General features: G+C 53.1%; 1 protein-coding gene across 1 annotated transcript in view; it reads right to left on the reverse strand.

The window, feature by feature from the left end:
• Positions 1-6,168: 6,168 nt before the first annotated feature.
• The window catches only part of LOC128266888 (mucin-5AC), a 43,935-nt gene continuing 37,835 nt past the window's right edge, over positions 6,169-12,268 (reverse strand). Inside the window, exons 2-5 of the mRNA XM_053003677.1 lie at positions 7,839-10,337; positions 7,568-7,764; positions 7,102-7,510; positions 6,169-7,033 (exon numbers count right to left, since the gene is read on the reverse strand). Coding sequence (XP_052859637.1) covers positions 6,714-7,033; positions 7,102-7,510; positions 7,568-7,764; positions 7,839-10,337 — 3,425 coding nt within the window. The 3' untranslated portion in view covers positions 6,169-6,713. The remainder of the gene's footprint in view (positions 7,034-7,101; positions 7,511-7,567; positions 7,765-7,838; positions 10,338-12,268) is intronic.

Here is a 12,268-nt window from a genome sequence, read left to right on the forward strand (position 1 = left end):
CCAACGCGCCCAAATGGGCCCGCGGGAGGGGCGAAACGAAAATTATGCAGACTCTGCCACCTGCCGGCTGCCTTCAGGGCTTCAGGGTGGTGGGTTTGAAATGGAGAGCAGCAGCCGGAGCAACCGCTGGCGCTGGCGAACGTGCGATCGCGCACCACCAGGTCCAACTTCCTGCAGTAGTCCCAGCCAACATCCAGCCAGCCCGCCCGTGGCCACGGCCCACGGGATTCGAGTTGGGTAATTTTGAGTTGTGGTTCGGTTCTGAATTTTGAATCGTGCCCGGCGCTGGAGCGCATCGTACCGTGCCGCATCGCGCGCACGTGTTACGTGGCAGCACACGGAACTGCGCCACGTACTTGTGGATTCCCGCGGCGCCACGGTCCACCGGATTTATGTCACCGTGAGGTGACGGGGGCTGCGGATTATCCTGACCGTTGCGCCGATGCGCAGGTCAGGTCAGGGTGTGCGCAGTGCGCCAGTTTGCCCCGTTACTCGGTGGTACTTTTGAAGTCGATTTGCCAAAATTTAGCCATGGATGGAGTCTGCAGGTCGCTAGTGTGTTTGTATTATGACAGACAGAAGTCCTGTGGTAGGCAACTACCACTGAAAGTCCACTGGAATAGTTTTACTTTAAAGGACTTTATTATTGGAAAAGTCACAGAACGAACGTAAATTTGTTTGACCAAGTGCTTAGGAGAGGTCTTCGAAGTAAATGGAATTGCCAGGAAATGGAAAACTCCAATCTCCTGTTAAAAGCCACACATTGACATCAAATAATAAAAATTCATAAACTTTCATCACTCCATCACTCCCATTTAAATTATTAGGCCATTCGGGAAACAGTCAGAATGGTGTAAAAACCAAAAGGGTCAAATCTTAAACCGGAGGATTAAATCGAAGGGTGTTACGAATGAGACCACATGCCAAAGAACCTTCCCTTATTCGACCGTCAGTCGGTTCGAAAAAAATGCAATACTGAAGATAAGGATGAACATTAAAATAATGTCTCACTATTAGTTACTAAACTGAAACTGTTAATTGAACCTGTTACGAAGGAACTTACGGTCTATCTGACCTAAGGATATTTGAATGCACTGCAACAAATCGCTGCGCTCATTTTTTCCCAATCGTTTAGATGAATGCTTTATGAGCAAAAAAAATGTAAACATCCAACCCAACCCGTAGCCAGTGGGCGAATATTGGAAATTACCGTTACCGCGTATGTATTTTAGTATGTTAACGTCCATTAATGATGGCTTCTGCCACAACTTGACGCCCTGAGCGCGCTCGAATCTAGCGAAGACCGCGACAAATGCCTGGCGATGCCTGGCGATGCCCACGCTTCACCGCACGCTGGAAGCGAAGTGAGAAGAAAAATCGCCCCCCGTTCGTGCCAACGGTTCATGCCCCGTGTGCGGTGTTGGCAAGTGTTTTTGCCCCCTCGCGTCCTGCCCGCGTTGTAAACCGCCACACGGGCCACCCTGCCGCCGGCACGCACAGCCAGCAGCAGCAGCAGCAGTGGGCAATAAACGTGGTGCAATGAACTTGAAAAAATGCTAACCACTGCAGGGCAGGGCAGGTGAACCGCCGCCGTGCCGTGTCAGCTTTGGCAGTCCCGAACGGTTCACATCGGTTTCTCCTGTCCTCCTGGCCGGCTGGCTAGCTGGCTGAAGCTCGCAAAAGTAATTCGTTCGAAAACTAAGTTGCATCGAGCGCAAAACGCAAGACTTGAACGGTGCGGCAAGACACGAACCCGCCGACGGGCTCGGGTCGGCTTTCCGTTGTAAACATTGGCTGGTGCCGGCGACGCACTAACCATCAATTCCAGTTTCCCACTGTTTAATTGTTTACTGTCTTTCGGTTGTTACACTTGATGCGCACAGTTGCAAGTGTGCAGGTTGTTCCTCGCAACAAACGACGACGCGAGCGTTTGCGGAATAGAAAATGCACCCCGAATGGCGAATCTGCTGAAACTTCCCGTCCGGAACGTTGTAGAAATTATTTTGAAAACGTTAGGATTACGCATCTACAGGAACCCAAGAAACGCTACCGCTCAGCAGGCCCCCTAAGAGGCCCTCTAAGCGCTTCCACAGCTAACCGTAATTGACATATATTTCCTCCCTGATCCGTCGATCGAGGCACGGCACGCTGGTCATCTTCTTCGAGCAGGGAGGCCATTCCATTGTTGTTCTCCTTCACCTTCACCTTTGGTTCGTCCCACCGATCGGGTGCCCAGTCGACAGCGCCCCATCTTCTGTGGCCGACGGCCACCTGTCTTCGCCGCTCGCCGACTCGTAAAAAAAACGACGAGCGAGCAAAACGGAACTCGGGAAAATACAGTTCCAACCCATTTTGGCACAGTTTTGCTCTGATTAACCCCATTCCTGGGAGCGCCCCACCCGACGGCGTCCGACTGATTGTCGCAAATGGTGATCACTGCGCGTCATCGCTTCCTTGGTGCGTTGCGTGACGTTTACTTTGCACACTTTTCGGTTTCGGTCTGTAGTACACTCCACACAGCACAGCATGACTTCGGTAGGGCTCTGCTCGTCACTCACGCACTGGCCCTAAAGCCCAATCAGACACTTCCCAGACAGCACCAGCGAAGATGTAAACAGCAGCGCAGCGTCTGGTACATTGAACTTAACGCACGTAGCCCCGCTTTCACGTGCTGGCCGATCGTTTCCGGTGTTAGGGCCGGCCCAGCAGTGAGCGATCGATTTTTAGTAGGAAACAGAACAGGAAACAAACCCTTTTGGAACGATTCGAGCAAACACACTCTTCTCCCGGACTCAGGTGAACGAATGAAACGTATGGCGCGTGTGGCGTGCCCACTCGGATCGGTATCTCGCGACGTACTGACGATCGAGGAGCATCGCGGTTGATCACTCAGTCCGAGCCCGCGGTCCGTGGGGAGAGCGAGAGAATTTCACCGCTTCTCCGCCGATCGCCGACTCTCGCCGGTGGCGGGCGAGAAAGTCTCTAATGGGCCAGGTGGCCGGGTGGAATGCCCGTATGACGACGTCCGTGACCTAGAGAGAGGTAACGAAACTAAAAAGTACGCGGTGGCCAGGGCCGGGTGACAGATCGCAATCGGATACGGCAACACGAGCCGTGAAATCCGTTCGATCGGCTTTAGTTTCCAGCGCGCATCGCAAATATCGAAACATATTTCTCACCACGTTTTGCCTCGCAGATGCCTCCGACGACGAGGGGAGACCGGTGACTTCTTTAGCTCATTTTCTAGGTCAACATGGGAGTCAAACGGAGCGGGACGGAATTGTTTCTTCGGCGGCGTGTTTGAGTCCACGAACCATCTGCCGGGCGCGGTTTTTTGGAGGTTGATCTCTTGAGATCTCTTCAGCGCAGAGCGCGACTGGCTAACGATCGCGGTCAAACCGAGAGCCGATGCTGCGGGGACACATAAACGAGCATACCGAGACACGCGGCGTGACTGATTGCGCGTGGGAAGTCCTCGTATTTGGTGGCGGCGCCAATTAGTGGACTGAGCACGCATTCGAACGATGCGCTGAGAAGCGCGAATTTAAATGAATTTCGCAGGAATTTTATTTGCCTCGCCCGATTCGAAGATATTGGGCAAAAATCGAAAGTAGTCGGAGGATCGCACATGCAAAATGATGAATGAAATATTTCATTTGGACCATTTACAGATTTTAGAGCGATTTAAAAGGACTTCGAGACCCAAACATCGTGGCACGTTGTTACATCCGGCTCACCCAGTAACACAACAATCAGCCGGATTATCATTTCGCGGTCGCGGAATTACAAATGTCAGTTGCTAAAGCTTCCCGTCAAGTGAAGTAATGTGAAGATAATTTGTGGTGTAAAAGTAACTGGTTCGGGGTGATAAAACGCTTCGCAGCCGCTCGAAACCCCAAACATCACAGCGCCACGATTGCGGAATTACGGAATGGCGATTAATCAAGTCGATTGGCATTTTCGTCGCCACAGCCACACACGCAATCCGAGCGGATTTTCGTATGGGTTTGCTGCGAAATCGGACCCATCTGGTGTTTCGCAAAGCCAAGCCCGCTCCGCTGGAGTCGAAACACTGAAATCAAAACAAAACCACACTTTGGGTGGAAAGTAAGACACAATCGGCGAAGGAAATCGTTTCCACACGATGCTTCGTCTGGTGTTAATCCGCCTCGGGACAGGCAGGCCGCGTGTGTACAATCTCCAATGCGAGAGAAAGATACGATTTAAATATCTGTCAAGGTTGTTGGTGGTCGAGCCAAGCGCACATTTTCGACACTCCGTCGAGTGGAAAAAACAAATTACAAACACACACGAAACGCACACATCCCAACACAGGCCACCCATAATCCGAAACCCGGGCAAGGTGTCGGGCCGACATCTATTGGTCCGAAACGGGGCCTCCCGAACACCGGGGGGCCGCCCTGTAACCGCGTGATGCGTCATCGTTTGACCCGAAGGTCCGAAAACCGGCTCCCCGAAGGGCGTGCTTGCCCACCGCACGAAGGGACCACTTGAAGGGCGCATCGAAGGTTGAAAAATGGGGAAAAGGAAAGAAACCCACGCCCAGCGCGTCGTGAAATAAGGAAAAGTGACAGACCGACTCACCTACATATCCCCGGGGTGGTGGACTAGCGGGAGAACTGGAATCTTTTCCTTTTCACTCGGTCATTGACCCAGTTTTCTCGGCTGTCTTCCTGGTGCTTCCTGCGCCCAGTCGAACGGGTTTCGGCGAGCCACGGACCGTGACGGGGATGGTACCCTGGAGCGGGGTGCTACGGTGGAGGACTTAAATGATACATCGGGAGCGAAACGGGAAGGTGATGATACTACGCGGGTAGAAACACGGATTAAAATGGTCGATTTAGTGTTCCGATTTAGTTCATGTAACAATCAAAGAAATCGGATCGGACAAGGATAAGAAAAGCAATCGAAATCGAACGGGTACATGATTGTCATTCTGTTTGAGTTTGGTGATTCGACTCTTGCGATGTTCAGACGTTCGTTCCCATTAATGCCATAGTCACTTAGTATAGTATTTAGATAAGAACGGAATAAACAGGAGTTGTTGTTTTCTTTGTTGAACTTATTATTCGAGTTGTTGTATAGTTGTGACATTAAAAATATATTTTTCCTCGAATGCTTCCAAAACAGGAGTGTGATGTTCTTACACTTTTGTCATACACTGTACGCATGTGAGCTTTGAACACGAGAAAAAGCTCGCACAAAGATGGCGTTGCTGGAGCTTTCGGAAGCCGATCGATCGTCGAAAAGCGATCTGTTGGCGATCAAAAATTAGATAAAAGCTTTCAGAATCGGCCTGGCAACACTGACAATAATGGTTCCTGAAATGGAGTAAATCAGCAGTTGGATCAGATTTGGCAAGTTAGGAAGCCTGAACATAGGTAGTTAATCTGACAATAAATTGCCGCATATTTGTTTTCAAACGAGTCTGTCTGCTGGCAAACATTCGATATCAATCTAATGAAACACGAAATACTGTCGACGATTCAATATCAGATTGATCGGTGTGTATAAATGTTATAAAATCTTTAGCCAATGATAAATTGATTCTCGAGGAACTTCAATGGTGCATTGTCATAGTATGAAGGTTTACAATTCTCTTAATTTAGGAAGTTATCACAGAAAAGGCTTTGTGTTCCATCAGGACAACGCAAGGCCACAGACGTCCATAGTGATTTTACAAAAATCCGCGAGCTTGTTTGGAAAATTTTAGTGCATCCATCGTATAGTCTGGATCTTGCACCGAGCGGTTATAACCTTTTTCACGCATTGAAAAACTTTCCGAGTGATAAGAAATTGGGATCAAGGGAAGATTTAAAATGGCAATCGGACCATCGGAAACTTCTTAAATAAAGTTTTTAGATTCACGCAAAAATAATGCATTTCTTTTTAGTCAACCTCTGTAGCGACAAGCAAGCGACGCGTCGAAATTACCGTTTTTCATCAGAGTTGCATGTTTGAGAGTTTATTTGAAAAACGTTCAAATCGATACACTTTTGATTAAACACAGTCCAATGTCTGCTTGCGAACTTTTGAGAGATTAATTAAAAAACTACACGGCACTGCGTGTTCTTAGGCAGTCAACGTCTCATAATTCGGTAGGAAGCGATGCAAAAAAAAAACCAGTGGCTATTGTTTCAAATCCTCAAAAGTTTTTGTTTTTATTTCTGTTTTGTAAACGGCTGTTGCGGCACCGTGCGGCACACCGCGATGCCCCGGACGCAACGCAAACGAATGTAAAAATAATAATAAAATAATCCTAACAGCTAGCAATGGAAGGAGGGGATGGGAGGGGGTCACTTATGGTCCTACTGTGGAATCACCTATGCTTTTGCTATGCTACACTTTTGCTCCCAATGTACAACAATGATCAGATGGACGGAAAAACACAAAACCAAACCATTCGGTGATTCGGTGATCGGTGCGCTAATTGCTTTGCTATCACTTGCGCTAGTTGCTGCCGCCGCCGTCCGCGGCATTCCTTGTCGATGGTGTGTAATTGGTGCTGCTATCGGTGCGGTCGCATGATACGATGAAGATTTTATTAAGGCTACCCCTAAAATGCTACCGAGCATAGCGGTGGTGGACGATTTGGTGGACGACTGAATGAAACGCAAAACACGGAAGTAGAGAGTAGGGGGATGAGAGAGAGCGCTAAAGTATGTACATTATCAGCAGCCGCAGGTGTTGGGCTAGATTTCACACTCAAACTCCGATATCCGCCGGTTGAAGTACACCATGCCCTGCTCCAGGTCCTCGCTGAAGCCGCTCACGTCGAGGTACTCGGAGGTGTTCGAGGTGTCGTTATCCTCCAGCTGCCACTGGCACAGCGTCCGCGCCAGGCAGGTACGGGCCTCGCTGAAGGTCGGCCGTTGCCGTGGATCCTTGCGCCACGTGCGCTGCATCAGATCGTACAGCTCCGGCCGGCAATCGACGGGCACTTCCGGCCGGGCACCGTTTGGTACGCTGCGCACCACCTCCCGTCCGGACAGATTGGGGTACGGAGTGCAACCTGCGGGTGCGGAGAAACACGGGGCAGGTTAGAACATCGCATCAGGGTGGTCAATTAGTGGCGCTTACCCAGTGTCGCGATCTCCCACAGGACGATCCCGAAGGCCCACACGTCGGTTTCGCGGGAAAAGATGTGATACTGGAGCGCTTCCGGGGCCATCCAGCGGATCGGGAGCGCCGGCCGGCTCTTGGTGTCGTGCCCGTGACTGTGGCCACTGTGTCCCCCGCTACCCCCATGCCGACCCCCGTGGGTGTCGTGGTGATGCCCGTGGTGCTGCGGCCGACCGATCCCAAACGATCGCGCCGTCAGGTCAAACTTGAACCTCGACTCGCTCTGGTTCGGATGCCGCGGAAGCCGGATCTGACCGTGCCCAGACTTGGCCTTCTCCAGGTCGACCGACATACCGAAGTCGCAGATCTTGCAGATACCGTTGTGGTCTAGCAGCACGTTCCGAGCCGCCAAATCCCGGTGCACGATCTACGAAGGAAAGAACACATTAGAACCGACAGTCCGCAATTAATCCGACTTCCGTACCTTCTTCTCCGAGATGTACTCCATCCCCCGGGCGATGTCATGGGCGAACCCGGTCAACCGTCGGGGTGACAGCGGCATGATCGGCGGCCGATTGCTGTGCACGGACGGGGCCAGCCCGTTGACGGCACCACGGGCCGCCCGGAGCAGCGACAGCAGCCGCCCTCGCATGGCGTACTCCATGATCAGCAGTTGTGGTTCTGAAAATGAAATGACACTCATAAGGTGTCGACTTCCGACCGGAACTTGCACCCCCGCGGCGACCACCACTTACCCTGTTCGAGGCAGGCCCCCAGTAGCGTCACCACGTTCGGGTGCGACCCGAGCTTGCGCATGATTTCCGCTTCCGCCTTCAGGTCGCCGTGTCCGTTGTCACTCCGTTCCGTCTTGACCGCCACGATCCGGGTGGTGCCGAGGTGTCCCGCCAGATCATCCGCCTCGGCCTTCCACACCTGCCCGAAGTTGCCCTCGCCGAGCAGGCTCTTGAAGCGCAGGTTACCCCGGGAAAAGTCGTGCTCCGTCATGATCGACTCATCGGTCGCGCTCGAAGTGTCCGACTGCTCCAGCCGCACCACTGGACTTATCGGAGGCTGTCCGTCCGGAATGTAGCGTTCCAGGTCGTGCGATACCTTGTTTTCCCGGGCGAGCAAGGTCGCCTTGATGACGTACAGCACGATGATGACGATCGGCAGCATCCCGAGCCCGGCCAGCACGAACGTGGCCGTGTTCATGCGGCGCATCTCGATCACCACGTCGCTGTTGTGGTGTAGCAGCACCCCGTCGAAGGAGACCGCCGGCTTCCGGGTGCCGGAACTGTGGTCCGGAGCCGGCGGCGGTGACGTGAAGGCGAGCTCCGGCTCGGCCGGTGGCGGCCGTGGCGTCGCCCCGAGGGTCAGCTTCGGGAAGATGTGCGACAGGATCGGATTGAAGCCTGCCGCCGTCTCGATGGCCGTCTCGTTGCTCTCGGCTGAGTCCGGCGGATGAGGCCGCAGCCCGGTAAAGACCGCCACCGTTGTCGTTGTGGACGTCGAGGATCTCGGGGTCGGTTTCGGTCGCGTGTACCGCCCCGTTGTGGTCGGAGGTTCTGCACTCGTGCTGGTACTCGATTCCGTAGCCATTGGACTCGCGGTCAAGTTCGGCACCGAGGTCGTTGGTGGTTCGGTTTCATCCCGAACGGTCGTAGATGAAGTCGTAGTCCGCGGCGGACCCACCGTCGATCGGGTTGTTGTGGATCGACTCACCGGAACGTAGACCCGGGTGTTGAGTCGCGATCTTGGAGGTGCACTCGGTGTGCTAGTGGTCGGAAGTGCCCCCGCCGTTGTCGTGGTGGTCATCTCGGTCGTCGTCGGTGTGGAGAGATTCCGGAAGATCTGATTGATGTCCGGAAGCGAGACCAACGTTCGTGCCGTTTCGTCCTCCTCGTCCACGGCCACCGTCGTCGTCTGTTCCGTCGCTTCCTGGAGGTTCACAATTTGGGCGTGCGTTTCGAAGGAACCTTGTGGCCGGTAGAGATCCTCAGGCGTCGCATCGTCCGGGTAGTTGATGATCAGCTTGGAGATTCCAGCGACCAACCCGGATGACCCGGATGGCGGGCCATAGCCGTGCGCCGGATACTCGTCCGACTCGGCCTTGTGGTTGCTCGGTAGCTCCGAAGCCACCGGAAGTTTGATCGTTGTTGTCGGTGTGGCCACTGTTGTCGTCGAGTCCGGTTCAGTCTTGTTGAGTGTGGAAGTGAAGTTGGCGCTGCGCGAGAACACTTGCTTCTCGTCTTCGGCCTCGCTGTCGGACAGGTTGCTGAGCGCCAGCATGGAGTTGGCCAGGACATCCGAGTGAACCAGCGAAGCGTCGGGCCGCGGTCCGACCGTTGTGGTCGTGCTGGTGGTCGTCCTGCGCAGGTAGTGGTTCAGAGCGACGGCATTGCGCGTCTGGTAGCGGTTGGACCAGAACTTGCTCTTCTCCGTCGACGCTTTCGGTGGCACCACCTCGATGACCATTTCTGCGGCCACAGACTCCTCGGCGGCGGGCCTGCTCAGCTTGCTCAGCTGGGTCCGGCGGGCATGGATCACCTGGTTCCTCGCATCCGGCGCACCCTTCGGCCCCGGGATCAGCTTCTGGCCGAAGTACTGGTACGGGATGAGATCTCCGTCCTCGACCGATTTCTCCGTCGACTGGGGAAAGGTCTTACGATCGCGCAACCGTTTACCCCGCAGCTCGCCGTAGCCCGACCCGACGACCCGGCCAGAATAGAGGGCCGCTGATGTCGTTGTCGGCGGTGTCACCACTTTCACCGCGGACGAAAGTTTTGTCGTCTCGGGCGCCGGCATCGGTCCGATGAAGTTGTTCGTCTCCTTGGCCAGCTTGATGCTGGCACCCGTCTGCTGGAGCGCGATCTTGCCGGTGCGCGGGTTCACCACGTACATGCCGTGGATCGACTCGTCCGTGTCGAGGAACTCGTCCGGCCCACCCATACCCCGCCCGACCGGCACGATCAGGTTCGCCGTCTCGGGCGTGCTGCTGTCCTCGACCAGGTTGCCCGCCACCGGGTCCGATACCGGCACCGACGCCGGTCGCCTATGTCGGACGTCTGACGGATACTCCTTGCGCCAGGGCCGATCCCTGGACAGGGCCGTTCGGCGCGCTTGCAACACCGACATCAGCTTGTTGTCCCGATTCGTCACCCTCCGCGCCTTACCCATTGTCGTTGGGCCGGCCGTCGTTGTCGTTTCCGAAGCCGCCGTTGACGTGCCGCCAGGGGTCGAGGTTGTCGACGTACCTACGAGAAGAGGGGGGGGCGAGGCAAAAGTAAGACATTAGCGACTTTCGCAGCGATCGGAAGAGATCTTGCCGCGGCAAGATCGGTCAATCGGCTGGCTCGGGGGCCCCCATTTGCATTCCCCGCTGTGAGGAATCATTTTTCATTCGTTCGCCTCCCGGACGGATCGCATGATCGATCGATCGATCGGGCCGCCGGCGGTCTATTAAAGTGAAACGAATCGATCATCGGCCGGCCGAGCGTGCGCCCCGACGTGTGATTAGGTAACTTCCTCCAGCCGTCATCATCAGTCGTCAAAGCGCAGTGCAAAAATTGTCACTCAACTCGCCTCGCCGATGATGGCGTAATTTGCGCTGCCGCGGCCACCGAGTTATAAACTAATTTGCGTGCCCACGAGAGCTTCCAACATAAAAGACGATCCGTCCACCGTCGGCGCCGGCTAATCGTGGACCGATTTTGGACCGAGGCCGAAGGATGGCTGGCGTGCCGAAGGAGCGAAGGTGACCAATTAACCCAAAACCCAGAAGTTGATTTATCGATCGACGGCGCCCTCGGTGTGCGCGGCTGCAAATGAGACGAATTGAAGCCAGCTAGAGGTCCCATTGGGGTCGATTCTTCTCACGCGGTGTTGTGTGTGTGGTGCATGTTTGTTTGCTCCGGAGGTCCATTCAGAGTCCTCAATCGGTTTTTGCACGGTGCACCCAGCACTGGCACTGACAAATTACTGGTTCAGGAGCTCGCAAAGCATAATCAAGCGGAGTGTTATCTGTTTCTTCGACCATTCAGCGGCCCGATCATCGCGCGCAAAGAATCATCCATTCCATTCTGACGATCACGCCTCCCGACAACATATCGTGCCGAAATCGTCTAATAACACGGTGTCGAAACAGTGTCAGGGGTGAACATTCCGCGTGGCGGCCGTGAACGCTGACCCCTGCGCACACGCTTCGTGCCGGGGATGCCCGGTCTGTTCGTCTCGACTTCTAACACCCCTTCGCAGCATTGTCCCCGGAGGATGATTGCTCCGGTCCGGCGATTTCTCACGGTGAGCATCGCAAAACTGCGCCGTCAAGAGCCATCATTCGCGCAGAGCAGCATTCGCATGATAGGGTGAGGTATGGCTGTTTTTTCGGGGCGTACGCTTAAAACATTGGTCAGCGGGTCAATATCGTAAAGAGCTTCATGATTAGCCCGCATAGTCGTGATGGGGTGCTCCGTACCAAATGGCCTTTAGTATGATGACGTACAGAAGCTTTGAGAATTGAGTGGACCAACGGGAAAGACTCGAGGTTGTTTTTGGTCAATTTGGTATTAAAGTTGTATTCTTGACAGTACGATTGAACGAGTAGCTCGTTTTTTTTTTAATTTACGTGACCTTAACTTATCAAAAACTCCTACGGATACGGCCTTCGGAACGGAAACTACGAGCCCTTGCGGTACACCCAAAGTGCTGATAAAAGGTAATAAAATATACGAGAAGATCTCTACTTTATAGCTGATGTTATGTGGGTAAACCAAGCTTTGGCATCTAGCATTTGAACACGAATTAGGCCAAGAATTGTTAACAAAGCATATACAAATTATTAAAAATATGTGAGCTGTAGTGACAGACTTCTGACTATATTCAATTGTCATGGACTATAATCGTAATGTTTAAATTTTTTAACCCGGTTAAGACACTGCGATCTTCCAAAAACAAGCTTCGACAAGCATTTGATTCTAGATTCTGTAACAGTTTTCTTCAGAAGGTAGCAAAAAACGTTATTTTCAGGCACAAAAGTTGATATGGTCGAACCTCTTCAAAGATAAGTTGCAAACTAATTTTATTTTTCTTCAACATGAAATCATTTGCCATCATCATCATCATCAATCATCATGTCAAAATAAGGTAAGGTCAAAAAAAGGTAATGTTGCCAAAAAAGCATAATTAG

This window comes from Anopheles cruzii, chromosome 2, assembly GCF_943734635.1.
Source record: "Anopheles cruzii chromosome 2, idAnoCruzAS_RS32_06, whole genome shotgun sequence".
NCBI classification, from domain to species: Eukaryota; Metazoa; Arthropoda; class Insecta; order Diptera; family Culicidae; genus Anopheles; species Anopheles cruzii.